The sequence below is a fragment of the Ambystoma mexicanum genome, chromosome 7p (genome assembly GCF_040938575.1).
Source record: "Ambystoma mexicanum isolate Mex_15411 chromosome 7p, UKY_AmexF1_1, whole genome shotgun sequence".
Classification (NCBI taxonomy): domain Eukaryota; kingdom Metazoa; phylum Chordata; class Amphibia; order Caudata; family Ambystomatidae; genus Ambystoma; species Ambystoma mexicanum.
Window position 1 is genome coordinate 818,664,405 of NC_090939.1, and position 16,089 is coordinate 818,680,493.

The window sequence follows — 16,089 nt, forward strand, 5'->3', positions numbered from 1 at the left end:
CAAGTGGCAAAGCAAAGAGTGTTTTATAAAGTTTCCCACCTGCTAGCCTGCTTGCCTGGTATGTCCTCCTCACTGCTTACTCAAAATGGCTTCCACCATCTCCTCCCATTAAATAAATTGCTTTATGTCATTATAGACTGCAAGAGTTTTGCTCTCGGTATCCGTTCCAGGGCTAGATCGCTGCTCTTTAACCTTGTACAGCTAAACTTTGCCCCGATGTAGCTGCACTTGGAAGCAACTCCTTCCCTTACCATGTACTTCCATGCTCTCACCTTCTTACTCGTTAACCTCACATTATCATTTTCATAGGAATTCCATGTTGATCCGTGCATGACAGCCATCTGTTTATCTCTCCCATCAATTACTCTATGCCACCCTGGGACTTCACAGTTCCACAAAAGGCACCCTGCATTGCTCCAACTTCATTTACCCCTCTTACCTCCCTTCCCTTTTAGTGACTCTCTCTTCATTTATCATCCTCTCAGCCTACTAATAACTATACTATATGGACTCTTCCATTCTGGAATTTCAAATCTCTTTGCCTTCCTTTCCGACCATTTTGACACAGATGACCCAAGGTTTTTGGTCCTGGCTGTCACTGGGATATGGTTCACTCCTCGTGGAACAGGCATGTTCACTCGCTTCACACCAGCACTGCTACTGTCTACCACTCCCCCCAGCCATGTGAGTGTGTGGGATGGGGCTTGACTGATGGTAAGCAAGTCTAATCCATTTTCCCACTTCTTCCATCTGAATTAACTCCTACTCAACTCCTGGAACATAGGGCTCTACAATCGTCCTTGTCAAGTGTCCTCCCGGCCCTCTCAATTCCTTCCTTCTTGAACTTGATCAGACTGTTTCCTCTCTCCCCATCGGGACTCCTGTCCTCTTAGGGTACTTCAATTTTCTAAAACTCACCTCCTCCCACCAATTTGAACTTAAATCCCAATGTTCTGACCACTCGAACTGCCTTCCATGAACTAATAAAATACATTCATGGCAACTCCCCTTGACCTTTTTTCTAGCTTGATCCCTCACCTCGTCCATCCTTCCTATCGAGCCCTAACAATCTGGCCATGCTCTTCTTAACTTCATGGTTGAGGACCCCTCATATCCCCATTAACTAAGCAAGTGTTCGAACATGATGACATCGATCCCTATCTCGCTGAAAACAGATATCTCTCATTTTCTTTTTTATTATTGTGAAATTGATTTAACAATGTCAACCTTACACATATTCAAACATGTATACAAAGCATAAGAACAGTTGTGTGCCTTATGACAATAGATCAGAAGACACGGTAGCGGCCGTGTAGTTATGGTTAAGTTGATAAACTCATAGGAAGAGTACTATTTCGGCGGCTTATAACTTTGCTCGTCCTGGACGAATCCTCACCAAACTTTGCAAAAATAGTATATGGTTGGCTCTGAATGTTATCACCAAGTTGGGTGAGGTTTTGTGTGGGGGGGGGCAAAGTTATAGGTGGGGTCCCAAAATATTTTTCTTTTCCATAGACTGAATGGGGAAAATCGTTGCGCACGGCTACAGGCCGAACGGCTGGGTAGATTTTCACCAAATGTGCATCAGGAGCGGGGGCTTGGGTCAGAAGCGTGCTTTTGTGTGTTTGGTGGAAACCAGACCAGTACTTTTGTTGCAAAGAACTGAAATGCACGTCCCAAAAAATGTGTGATATCTGGGCGCGCTCGGCGGACCCATTTCTCTGTTCGCTCCGTGGACAGAAGTGTCATTGGCTCGCGGTACAGCGTGCTTTCAGAGGAGTTTGGACGCGGCCGGTGGTTGGCTGGAGGGAAGCTTGGTGTGCGTCAACATTTTTTGGGACAGCTGCCATGGTGTATCGAAGGCCGGTGCGGCGACGGAAGGGTCTGGAAAATGTACCGAACATAATGTGTTGGCAGCGATAAGGGAGGGAACGGGTGGGAGAGTGAGAAGTTGTTCATGTGACATATGTAGGCGAGTACTTTGTGTGGTGATTGGTGGCAGCTGTCTTAACAGCCCATAGCTTCTGCCGCAACCTGCTTGCTGGGACCTCCTTTCGTGGTGAGTGGTGGCAGGTCCATTGCAGAAGGGGAGTGAATTGCACATGATATAGATTGGGTGGGAGCACGGGTGACTGTGTGCTGCGGATGGAATGCTGTAGTTGGGCCCATGGTGGCATGCATGGGTGAATGAAGGTACTATGGGTCTGTGGAAGATTAGACTATTGGGGGTATGCGCTCAAGAGCGTAAGGCTGCAACATACCCACCTCTGGAACCCATGTTTGACTCTGCATTTGGTAGAGGGTGGTGCTTGCATAGTGTTGTGTGTGCAGATTGGTTGCAGTAGGGCCAGTGTTGCGAACAGAATGTGTTTTCTAAAGATTATCAAAGATGAATCTGTATTTAACAGGGGGATCATTGCAAAAGGTTGGGGCTACACAAGAGAAAGCTTGCTACCGATTCTGAATTTTGTTTCACCTTTGGAGTTTACAAAAACAAGTTTTTCTCAGCTGTGTTAGCTTTCATTCCTTCCTAAGAGGTGGAGCTTGGAAGTAGGCTTGAAAGGCTGATCAAAATGTAGAGCTTTGAATATTAAGCACCTGATTCACAGAACATTTTCCTATGACATTGCACCATAATAAAACGCTTCTGTGAATCGGACCATAAGCCTCCTAACTTAAAATAAAGCTATGCTTCCAAAGGAAGCCAACGTAGGGAATTTAAAATAGGTGAAATCGATTCAAATTTCTTGGAGTATTTTGTATGTATTTTCCTTTCCTGGAGTATTTTTGTATGTATTTTGACTGCCAATTGAAATGCTACTTTTATTGACTTCAGAATGGAACTCGATACACCGGCCAGTAAACCAGTTCCACCGTCAACATGAGACTGGAGCAAGGATGGTATCAAAGAATGAAATGATGTGGACAGGTAAAGTAGAGATATTTCAGATCCAGTTGAACTTTCTTAGATACAGAAAGTCTCGTGTTTAAAATCAGTTTGAGAGATTTTGCTGTGAGATATATTTTTAGTTCAGAACTACACAGCATTAGCCCTGATCTCTAAATGAGACAGTTGGGTGTGTTACAATCTCAATGGAGGCATGGGAAATGTAGCAGAGAGTAAAAACATGTAAACAGTGATTTAAATGAGGCAGGCCCTCCAAAAGACGTCCCCGGGTGGATTTTTAATTATTCCATAAAACAAGGGCTTGCTGTCCTACCCAGCCTGACCATAATAAGATACCACACTCTTTCCAGACCACAGGAATATTCCCCCGACTCTTCTGATATTCTCCTGCCACTGCAATACTCCAATGCATGTACACATTGAAACACAAAAAAATAAGCCAATTAAAATTATTAAAACATCCCGAAACTCAGCACATGACTGCTCAAAACCATTTGTTTTGTCAAAACGTGCCTCCCAACTAAGAAAAAACAGCTTTGAATTGTATCTTTCTTACATGGTTACTAAACCAGAGAATATGTTTCAGTTTTTAGGGGAGAACAGTGGGCTGGAATAGTGAGTGTGTGACCACAGTTGTTCTGTTTTGGGATTTGGCGCTTGGTGGCACAAGCCACTAATATCGCCAAAACATTGGCACTGTAAACAAAAAAAGAAAAGGAGAAATGGGAGTTCGGAGCAGTGAATTGCTTTGGCATGGCAACTTGCAGACACTTGGCGTCGAAGCACCAGCCGGGCCTTGACACTCTCGTACATATCTTCCGGCCTGCTGCTGTTACCGGGGAGCTGTGCACGCTACCAAAGTAGGAGGAAAAAGACTGCACTTAACTAGATGCCCGTTAGATTTTCATTTGTATTCACCATTGTCAGTTGAACTCCTGTCAGACTATGTTTAAAGTCCACCGCAGAGTGATCTGTTCCTGATTAGCATCACATGCAGCCTTGTCAGGTTTAATGGCCATGGGCTGCCTGGGCTCTGTTCTGCGAGCCTCCCCTGCTGCAGCTCACTGCTTCCAAGGTCAAGGCACACATCGTACCCGCTGACACCGCTGCAGACAGTGCTGTGACAGCGCGCTGCATTAGAGCCCCAGGGGGAGTCGAGCCACCCTCCCTGCATGTCTTTGGCTCGGGCGATCATGTGAGATCACTGCTGCCTACCATGAATCGACTCTCTAAGTGTACTACTTTTGGCGCGCAGGTTGGATCTACTCCGTGTGCACGCAGTACAACTCCTGGTCTTCGGGGGCAACATCCCCATGCAACTGCGCATCTGTGACATTGAGGACAGGATGCGGGTGAGTCTCAAGGCCTTAAGGGAGTTGTAATGTTTATTTCACCCTGCCCTTTTTATTACCTGAAAAATATGCATTCTCTTTTTTTATGCTATTGTATGTGATCTTATGTTGTCTGGTTTGTGAAAAGGTGATAATTTGGGTGAAACAATAAAACAATAAAAACAATAAAAAAATATGCCTTATCTTAAAAGTTTAATTAGTCAGTCTGTCTTTGAGTGCTTGGTATTAAAGAACTCCTCCCACACTCTAGACCATGGATACTGCTGGCCCGGTAGCGGCCTCAGCTGTGGGCACATCACCCCTAGCAGCTAGCCCGGGAGCTCTCTGTGCCCGTCCTCCCTGCCTGACTGAATCTCTTCTGGAAGCCTTGCCTGGGGGCTCATCTGCTTTCTTGTGGCTAATTGCCACCTCACACGCCTGCACGGCAAGTTCCTCTCTTGCTCTGAAAGTCATTCCTCGTGGCACACATCACGTCGGAGTACAGTTAACTTGTCCAACATACCGTACTTTTCCACTGTTCCAGCAGATTGTATGTGAAATATAAGCTGGGAATTGATTGTGTTGCTTGATAGGGCCCTCCCCGATACACCTGTAAATAGATGTCCACAAACCTAAAGTACGCCCACATTGGATGATTTGCTGAGTATGACTACAAAGTATTGCATGTTATTTGGATGGCGGGACCACCGGTCTTTGAACATGTTGGTTTAACTCACATCCTAGTTTGCTGTCTTCAAAATATTAGATTGGCTGGAGAAGAGTCCGTCTTATATCAGGAATCCCCCTAGCTTTTTGGAGGCCCCCAGCTGACCTGTGACCTCACATTCCTTTTCCCCAATGGACCAGTGCTGCTCTGGTTGTTCTTTTCTATTATACATAGTCCTGCTAAGTTGAACTACAGGTCACTGAGGGCCAACTGATCGCAATTACTTCGTGTGAATCTAAACCTGTAAAACTAGGACTGGATACTGACCTGGAGGCTCTGTGCAAAATGACCTCTTTCTTTCCGCTGACTCGTGATTCAGAAGATAAGGGCTCGCAGGCAGGAGATGGGAGGCCTGTGGCTCTACAGTGCAGGCATAGGGACACGACTGTGTGATCTTCTTGTCAACCCGGGCTCGGACGGGCCTACATGGCAATAGGGCAACGCTGGCGTGGGCTAGTTTGATGAGTTACTGAACTGTACAGCTGTACGTTTTATGACTCAATTTACTGCCAACATGTGCTTTAAAATGTGCTTTAAAATGAATGATTTGAAACACATTTTTACCAAAAATGCACCATTAGGTACAACTCAAAACATATACTGCTGTCACGTGTCAGATAAACGCTCATATACGCAACTGCACCTTTATGCTCAGGTGCAGTATATTAATTCGCAGGTGCATTCATAAGACCTGTAGTAAAGCCGTATGTAAATATACAGAGTTTATATTCCAAGTTCAGCCTCACATGTCCACTGCTGCCATTAGATGCCAGTTGAAGCAGTGCATGAACCAGGAGCCTCGTATGTCCAAGGAGGGATGCATGCACAGCACACTGCACGCGGCATGCACATTTCGGCAAGCTGACATGCGTCAATTAGAAACAGCCATGCACAACCTGTAGCTCGCCAATACACACATCCAGAGTGATCATATTTTAGATAATTATCTAGAGGTGGAAGTGGGCGGGAGCGGTGCTCCTATACTTTTTATTTTTAAGTTTCACCATTGCTATACTTTTATTTTAAAAAGAAGCAGCTCCGGAATGGTTTTGTTTTAAAATTAAAAGTGTAGGAAGAAGTTGAAACTTGCACTGCACTGAACAGTCCCTTAAAGAGCATGTGCGTTTGTTTGTGGGTTTGGATTGTGTGCTGGAGGGGATGCAACAATGGGGTTTGTGGGGAGCAGGGTCAGGCTAGCAGGGAACATAGTTCCACTACTTCTTTTCGTACACTTCAACCACTGTAATTATCCCAAGAAATAGCCGGACCGTGGTTATTTAAACGTGCACGTAACGGGGATGCGCACTTTTGTACTCCCATTTACAAGCATGTGATTTAATAGCATTCTAGGAAGAAGTTGAAACTTGCACTGCACTGAACAGTCCCTTAAAGAGCATGTGTGTTTGTTTGTGGGTTTGGATTGTGTGTGGGAGGGGGTGCAACAATGGGGTTTGTGGGGAGCAGGGTCAGGCTAGCAGGGAACATAGTTCCACTACTTCTTTTCGTACACTTCAACCACTGTAATTATCCCAAGAAATAGCCGGACCGTGGTTATTTAAACGTGCACGTAACGGGGATGCACACTTTTGTACTCCCATTTACAAGCATGTGATTTAATAGCATTCTAAAGTTTTTGCCAGCGCTTTATTATTCTTGATTTTTGTGGAGAGCTGCTGACACCTTCGCGATGATTTAGAAACGCTACAATACAATATCTTCAGGTGTTTGACTGGGGACAGTTGGGATGATCATTGTATGTGAATGCGTGCTATGTACAGCACTTAAGAAGTTCCCTAAGAATATTTGTTCCAATCAGCAGCTTTGTAAGAAGGAAGTCAGGTGCCTGGCTTTCTATTTCCCAGCTACAGTTATTTCATATTCTATTCTCCTTTCTTCACATTCTCTTACACACCCGCGCCCCTTATCGCATCCTCCTTAAAAATGTTGCACCCTCCTCCTTGCACCCTGGTACCTATATGCAGAAAAATGCAAATAACTTCAGTAAACGCCAAAACTATAGGCATGGCCAATGCTTGTTTTATGGAGCGATCTGTGCCTGAATATTGAAAATAATCGCTGCAGTGGGCAGAGCCTCCCTTAGCAATCTTACTGCCTGGGAAATTGTGGGGTATAGGAACATCTGTTGTAGTAGATGTTGCTGCATTTCATGCAAAGTATGAAAACTCACGCCATCCATTAGACGACTCCTTAATTTACACCCCCCTCTCAACTCAAAGGCTTTTGGCGGGTGTCACCCACCATGCAATCAGTTCACTCATTCACCAGAAGCTTTACACACCCATACACTTCAATGGGATCTCACCCGGCCAAAACAAAATCGGCTGTTTTCACCCGCCCAGGGAACCCAAACGTTTGAGAGCTATGTTTACAAGACCAAGGGCCCGATTCATGGAAAAGTGTGCATTATTCCTGGAAAAGGCTGTGTGACGAGAATGACACTGCACGAGCCTGCGCGCCGAATAAACAATGCATGCCCTGTGTATTCATGGAATTTTCTGCACAAAGTAACCGTATATGCAAGTCGCGGCCAGAGCGTTCCTGACACACCCAAGCAAATCCGACATGCAAACCCACCTCTGCACTGCGATTCCCAATGCGCAAGTGTTCATATGCCTACCTTCCGGTGGCAGAGAGATGGAGGGATCTGTGTGTGCATTTCGCAAGCGAGAGGTTGCGCGGTCACATGCATGAATATGCTTTGTCGTGGGCATTTGTGGGCATAGTATGGACTGCCTGCGGCCCTTCCCACATAACACCCACGTTTCCCTTGTTCTTCCTCATTTTCTGAGTTTCGCCACCTACTCCGCCCTATGCGCAGGCCTAGCCCGAGCTCTGCGTATTTTGCACAAGGCACTTTACTGCTCGCGGAGACATGTCGAGCCGGTGCGAAGTCTCTGCAAGTTACGAAAAAAGTGCTGCACAGGCGATTCAATGAATAGATGAACAGGGTTTCAAACGCAGAATGGCGAGCAAATCCGTGATTTTCCACCCAAAGAAATTCCATGAATAGGGTCCCAAAACTCTTTTAACGGTTCCTTAGTTACTTGCAAATCTTAGGCTGTGTCAAACAATTTGTATCTCCCGAATACGGTTCTGTGACTCATTAGGGCCTAGCTCGAGTTCTCATCTCACTTACAGCACTGAATGTACCAAACTTCTTTTGCACATGTGACCACTTTTCAAGATGATAACAAAGACGTACCATGAATCTCTGGCGGCTTCTGGATGCGGCAGTGCAGTCACCGGCACCTCTCCAGGCATTGGGCTCCATCAGCATTCCATTATTTCTGCATGTATTTCTGTGGCGCTTCGAAGGCTGTAAAAGAAAATAAACATTACCTATTAAAAAATGTTTTCCCATGGCATGGATATCATTTAAAAAAATGCAGTTCTTCAAGCTTTCCTGTGATTTAGTGCTTGTAAAAGCCTAGGCATATATATTTTCCTTTTTTTTTGTTTCAAACTGTTCTTTTTTGTATTTTTCCATTAATAGTCAACATCACATATACACCTGACACCACGCTTTACTCTAGGTTTTTTCCTTGACAAACAGAAACACAAGCAGGCCTTAATTCAAACTATAGTACACCCACATTCCTATATACCTTCTCTCGGTCCCCTTGGTGACATTGCCTCCCACTCAGTTCCACTAACCCTGCCTGTACCTCCCTTTCCCCACTCCGCCTGAATCCCCCACCCTGCACCTTCACTTTTGAAGTAGTCTAGTGCTTTACTGACTCCCAGGTTTGCGTCATTCGCGTGTCTTACCCACCTACTCTACCCCGCTTTTTACTCCCATCCTGTCTTCGTCCCCTAGGTGTTGTTGTGGGGTTCTGTAATGCCCTGTGATGTCCCGTGAGGCCCCTCCCTCCACAGACTCACACCAGAGACGTCTGCTCGGATCGGGCTCCCTGGTCGATCTGACCGCTGGGACATGCCCCTTTATTTAAAGGCACGCAGCAGAGTGCAACGTCACTCCGCCGCGTGCTGAAGCCCTTGAAGGGGCAGCACAACAATTGTCCTTTTTCATGAGGGCAAACAATAAACAATATAAACATAATACTCTTATAACATAACTATCACATCAAATCAAAACCCAACTGGACCCCTTTAATCACAGCCACCTGGGTCCCCTTAACACTAGCGCACACCATCGGGTTCGCTCGGACTCACTGTTCCAACACATAGTCACTGAGGCGAACAGGTTTCCATCACCCTGTCCTCAGGGGGTACCTCCTGCTCGCCTCCTGGAGCGGGGATCCCTCGGCGGCCGTCACACTGACCGGAAATCAAGGGAGGGGAGCCACAGCCCCACCCTCGTCTGGAACCTCCATGACGTCCTTGTCCAGCCGCACCTCCGGCCGAGGTTCCCCCAGTCTTTTGAAGAAGCTCACTTTTCTAGTGACCGATGCCTTGCCATCCAAGGCCGTCACCATGGACCCTTTTACAGCCACTACGTCCAGTCGCTCAGGTTTGTACGTCAGGGATAACTTCCCGTGTGGGTGCTTGTTTCTGATAAGCACCTCATCACCAGGTACAAGTTGCTGAGGTCTGAGCCCTCATTTTTTTTTTTTTATAAAATCTTCATTTGTTTTTAGTCAAAAAAGACCTTTACAAATATTTCGCTCTTAAGTTACATTCACAAGTAAGTTACATTGTTTCAATTACAGAAATCAAAACATAAAAACATTTAAACATAAAAACATAACATGAGAATAAAATCAACAAAACCATTTCACCTTAACCAATAGACTGAGAAGTACCATAATTACACGACTCTTTCGATTTCACTCTCAATGATTATCAACAATTTTGCTGTTTTAATTATTGATGAGTTTGTGGAACCCCACATACATCTTGTCCAGATCCATTCTCTAGCTGTATATGTATTAGCTTGTATAAAATAATTCATCATGTTGCAGCGCTCGCTTTCAAAGTGAGGGCAATAGAGGAAAAGATGTTTTAAAGTTTCTGGTGCGAGATTGCAAAAGCGACATAGTTCATCAATCTGATTTAAAGTCAGTTTGATCCAATGTTTTTTTCTAACTCGTGTATGGAAAAGATCAAATTGGAATCGCATAAAGGTTCAGCGAATTTTGGAACAAGGACATAGTGTTAAATACGACATACGAGGTACTTGCCGATGGACAAATTTACTATATTCTGCAAACGAAGTAGATCTTGCTATCTGCATACAGGTTTCTGCCCAATCATGTTGGAATAATTTTTTCTTGATTTCTTCCTGACAAAACTCCAGGTCTGTAACAGTCATGTTGATCTTTTCCATCACCAACAACATTTGTACTTTAAATTGATTCATTGAACGGATGTTATTCCTCCTTAGCATTTGATTTAGGTCTATGTACAGGGAATTTCTGGGAGGAAACAATATTTTTGCAAAATTCAGCAACAAACGCCAATTATATCTCGCAGAAAGCGAAGTGAGGCCAAATTCGTGTCTAATAATGGCGTTTGGAATTGAAGAGGGGAGCCCTAACGTATATTTCCAGATTTGTCCTTGAAGTTGATCTAAAAAAGGACCCAAATCATAAAGAAAAAGCTCAACTCCATATAACAGAATAGCCTCCACTTTTTTCAAATAAAATTCTAGGAGAGGCGTTAAGGAAAAGTTACAGATTTTATGTAACAGAATCTTCATTTGGCATTTTAGGGGTACAGATTTGAGTAGGAAAACATCCTTCATTCGTTTATACGTCGTATTCTTAGATAGTATGAGCCCCAAGTAAGGTAAGTTAATGGAAATTGAAATGGTGAAGTGTCAAATTTCCATACAAATTGAAGTACCTTCTTTTTGTTTGAAAATATGATTATATTAGATTTTTGGGGATTAACAGTCAAATTGTTTCTCTTGCAATAATACATAAAGCTTTCTAATTTGGATTGAAACCCAACCTGGGTACGATCGAAGAGCAGAATGTCATCTGCGTATGCTAACCATGACATAGAAAAATCGCCAAGTCTAATTGCAAAAGATTTGTCTGTGTTCCAAATGTCCTCTATATCAGAAAGATAAAAGTTAAACAGAATGGCTGCAAGGTTGCAACCCTGTTTTACTCCTGTGCAACATGGAATAGCCTGTGTTAGAGAGCCCGATCTGTCAATTCTGACTTTAAAATTTGTTTGAGAATGAAGCATTTGAATAAGTGTGGTAAGATATTGAGGGAGATTGAACTGATGGAGTTTCTCCCAGAGTTTGCCTCTAATCACACAATCAAATACCGCTTTTAAGTCCAGAGAGGCAACAAATATAGGGCTGTTAGCAGGACTGGTGGCATGTGCAATAATATGTGCCAAAAGACACGCATTAAGGGGAGTACCCATCCCTTTACGAAAGCCGACTTGAGATCGGCAAAGAGAGTTATTTGACCGTGCAAAACTTTCTAATTCTTGTAGGATCAATGAAGCAAAAATATTGGCTGCAACATCAATGATCGCGACCGGTCTGTAGTTATTGGGATCTGTAATTGAACCTTTTTTATGAAGCGTAATGATAATTGATGTGAGCCAAGAACTGGGGATTTTTTTAGACCGAAATATTTCATGAAACGTGCTCATGAAGATGGTAGCCCAGAAAAGCGTATCATCCTTAATTAAACACGGGGGTAGTCCATCAGGACCAGCACATTTGGACCCTTTTAGTTTCTGAATTGCAGCAAGGATATCTGACTTGTCCCAAGGGAAACGATACGGGATTAGATGAAATTCGGGAAGCTGTTCAAAAGAAGTGAATTCTTCAGGGAGTGCATATTTGCAAAGAAAGAAAGAAAACCAAGTTGTACTGTCTATGCAAGAGTCAAATTCACGTGAGGTTACTTTATCAATTGATCTTATAGTTTTCCAGATCTCTTTAGATTTACGGTGACATAGTAGGTTGACAATTCTTTGATTTTGCCGTATTTTGTATAAAATCCTGGTCTCCTTAAGTAACTTTTTGGTAGTTGACTATGATAGTTTTTTTTAGAAGGATATATTCAGGATTGAACAAATTCATCCTTGACTTCCTTGCCACACGCAACTCCCCATTTTTTTTCTTTTTTATCGAGGCTACCTTAATGTCAAATGCTCTTCGATCATCTTTCTCAACATCTTGCCCAATCACTTTTTTAGAGATATCACACAAGTGTTTAGCAATCATGTCCAAGTTCCACTGTAGAATTATAGAAAAGTCAACAGGATCTCCACTTGTACAAGACCAAAAATCTCTATTTACTAACGCTGTGAGTTTCCTGCAGGTTGATGGAGACCAATTGATGGAACAGCGTAGTCTGTTACATTGAATGGGTATTAGCTGGGGTTCACTCGGAGATTTTATAAAGAAATTTGGAATGGAAGTTGTTAACATTAAATGGTCCCCCAAATTAGACATGATGGTATCGACCTTGGACAGTCTGCCAGAAAGTTGTACGGTGGAAAACATATGATCGATCCAAGACTGAGCAGTGCCCCGTTTCCAAGTAAACCTCTTATGAGTGTCTGCTGGGGCTGTTAGAACGATGTTCCATGCTTTAAGAAAGTTTCTCCACACATTCCCTTTCTGTGAGGTCTGAGCCCTCTCCTCTGATTCTTTTGTTCAGTCCTCAGCCTGCGGTCATGCTCCAGCTGTTGATCATCAATGACCGCAGGCTCCTTTCCCCGACCTCTGGTATCGGTCCTCTCGGACATCGCTTGAATAGGTCTTCTGCCGGGGCCACTCCTGTGGATGTGTGGGAGGTGGTCCAGTAGATGCGCAGAAACTGGTACAGCACCTTTCCAGTCATCATCCTTGCGCTTGCGCTATGCGGAATACTGTGTTGAGGGTTTGCATCAGTCTCTCCGCCTCCTCGTTTGCCCTGGGCCAGAGCGGGGTGATCTACCTGTGCTGAACCCTATAGCCCTCCATCAGGGCCGCGAACAGCTCGCCCTGAAATGGCGCCCCACTATCCGAACACAGAATCTTGGGGAGTCCATGAGCCGCGAAGATCTTTTCCATGGCCACCACCACATATTCAAAGGCCATCGACTCAATTAAGTGAACTTCAGGGTATCTGGACCATTCGTCGACCACCACCTGGAAGTGGGTGCCTTGTGTTGTGGAGCCAAATTCGGCATACACCACTTCCCATGGTTGCATGCCTCAGGGCATGGCTCTGATGGAAGGCTCTCTCTGCGCCAGGAACGCGACCTGGCACCACACACACAATGCCACAAACTCCTCCACTTGTTTCTCCAGCTCAGGAAACCACACCTTGAGGCGCAGGCAGGCTTTGGTCTTGGCAGCCCCTTGATGAACTTGGTGGGCCCACCCGATGACCTCCTGGACCTTTGCTTGAAGGACCACGATCCGGTTGCCCCTAAGTAGGAGGCCGGACCCGGAGAATGACAGTTCATCCCTCACCTTCCACAACTGCTCAAGCGCCACCTCTGCGTCTTGTGTTCGCATCGCCAGAGAATCCAGCACCATCTTCCAGGATCCCTGTTGCATTGCTGATTTGAGGATGCGAAAACACTCATCCTGGACCACAGCTGCCTCCAGGTCTTCCAACGGCAAGGCGCTCTGGGTCGCCGCCTCCACTACCAACCGAACATGGGCGTCCACTTCCTCTGCACAGGCATCCACCCCACCCTCAAGGTCACCTCTGGGATGGCGAGACAGGTAGTCAGCCCCATTGTTGGTGCCCGACCGATAGACCATCGAGACCCATTTGAGCAGCGCCAGCATCCACCGTTCGATCCTCGCTGGTGTTTTCGAGGATGAACCTGCCAAGATGGGCAGCAAAGGCTGTGGTTGGTCACGACCGTCACAGGTCGACCCAGAATATACAAACGGAAGTGTCTGCACCCCCACAGAACAGCCAGGGCCTCCCGCTCGATTTGAGAGTAGCGCTGCCCGGTCTCAGACAGCGCCTTGCTGGCATATGCCACCGGCCTGACACTGGAATCGGCTCCAACCTGTGTCAACACTGCCCCCAGGCCAAACGTGCTGGCATCCACTACGATTTCTGACTGGAGGGCAGGATCAAAGAATGCCATGGTGTCTTCGGCCATGAGGGCGCTCTTGATGTCCTCAAAAGCCGCCTGTTCGAGCGGTCCTCACTGCCACGCGGTCTCTTTCTTTGTGAGGGCTCGCAGGAGCTCTGACGAGAGGCCAAGTTCTTTATAAAGCGGCCACAGTAGGTTACCAGGCCCAAGAAACTCCGTACCTCCGACACATTCTCTGGTGGCAAGCGCCCTTGATGGCCTTGACTTTGCGGGGGTCGCGGAACACACCTCCCTCCTTGAACATGAATCCAAAAAACTCAATGGGAGGTTTCATAAATTCACATTCCTCCCGGTGGAGCGTCAGAACCAGGGACTGAAGCCTTTCAAAGTCTTGGCGAGCTTGTGTAGATGTTCTGACTCAGACTTTGCGAACACAAGGATATCGTCACTTATGTTCAAGACAACGTTGAGGTCCGCCAAGGCACCACGGATGATATCTTGAAATACCTCTGCTGCAGAGGACACCCCAAAATGTAGTCTCTTGTATCGATACAGCCCTTTGTGAGTGGTGAACGTCGTAATGTAGTGGGATTCAGGGTGCAACACGACCTGGTGGTACCCGGCCCTAAGGTCCAATTTTGAAAAGAATGGGGCCCCCTGCAGCTCAGTGATGATGTCAGATATGGTCGGTGTCAAAAGCCGCTCTCTCCGAATTGGCTTATTGGGGAGCCGCATGTCAACACAGATCCTCACCGAGTCTGGTTGCTTTGGTTTTCGTGCAACTACAATGGGGGACACCCACGGTGTCGGGCCTTCAACCTTCTTGATGATGTCAAGGTTGACAAGATTGTCCAGTTCTTTGTCCACTAACTCCCGTAAGTGGAAAGGCCCCTGTCCGTGTTTAAGAGCGATGGGCTGCACTGAGTCATCGATTTGCAGCCTCTCCCGATCGCCTGCCATCTGCCCAATCCCTTGCAATTAACAGGAGTACTTTTCAAATAATATTTGAATGTCTTCCACGTACACTGAATACGCGAAACTCACAATCCCTAGGGCTTCTGCTGCAGCACAGGTCAACAACGTGTTGGTGCTGACAGGTGTTACATAGAAGCAGGCCCTTATTTTTGAAGATGCAGGCCCTGGGAGCAGCCAGTTCCGGGGGGCAATCGATGGCATCATAGTGTTCCCTGACCATCACGTTGACGGAGGCCCCTGTGTCCACTAGCATCGGGACAGATGATTTGTTGACTGCGACAATGCACCATGGTTGCCGTCTGTTCTTTGATTTGAGGGCCTGGATGCTGGATACAAAGAAAATGTTCTCGTCTTCCTCTTCCTCCTCCTCGTCCAGTTGTGCACCTTCATCACCCTGATCGACCTGGGCGGCATTGGGCGGATGTGATTAGCGAAAGTAGCCAGACCGAACAGGACCCCTCAGCACCATCACCGGTAGGGATGCCCTGCATACACAGGCATAGTGGTCAGATAGGCCACATCGACCACAAGCTTTCCCCGCTGCTGGGCACTCAGCAGGGTGGGGCAGGTCATACCCACACTTCAGGCACACTTCCCCTGGCTTTCTGCCCCTGTGATGGAAACTACCTGCTGGCCTCCAGGCACCTTTGCCACCATGGCCCACGGCACAGACCTCTTCCGCCTTGGCTGGGCACACTCCTGCTTCCATCCTGGGCGCACTTACCATAGACACTTCTTGGAAGTGACCCAGTTCGAGGATACGAGGCAAGGTGATTCCATGCTCCCGCAGCACCTGTCTGCGTAGTTTCCCTGATGAGCAACCTTGGATCAGCTGATTCCAGACCATTGCATCAGGATTGTCCCAGGCACACGCCACTGATAGCCGCCGGAGACGGCCATAGAAGGTATCAAGAGTTTCATCCTCTTTCTAACGGGTGGAAAGCATCACAAAACGTTCATAGTCTGCATTCGCCAAAGAAAGGAAGTAGTCATGAAGAGCCGTCTTCGATGCGCCATTGGAGGCATCTGTTGGTTGGAGAGAGTCAAAGATTTCATGCACCGCAGGCCCACCAGAGTACAATAGGGTCGCCAATTTGCTGTCCTCATTGGTCTCCATGGTGGCCCTGAAGTACATGTCGAGGCGATCA

General features: G+C 46.2%; 1 protein-coding gene across 7 annotated transcripts in view; it reads right to left on the minus strand.

Moving 5' to 3' along the window:
* LOC138525572 (uncharacterized) overlaps positions 1–16,089 on the minus strand; it is a 1,145,196-nt gene that overhangs the window by 156,042 nt on the left and 973,065 nt on the right. For all 7 annotated transcript variants that reach the window (XM_069635615.1, XM_069635611.1, XM_069635616.1 and 4 more), the window contains one exon: positions 8,190–8,303. In XM_069635615.1, the coding sequence (XP_069491716.1) occupies positions 8,190–8,303 (114 nt within the window). The remainder of the gene's footprint in view (positions 1–8,189; positions 8,304–16,089) is intronic.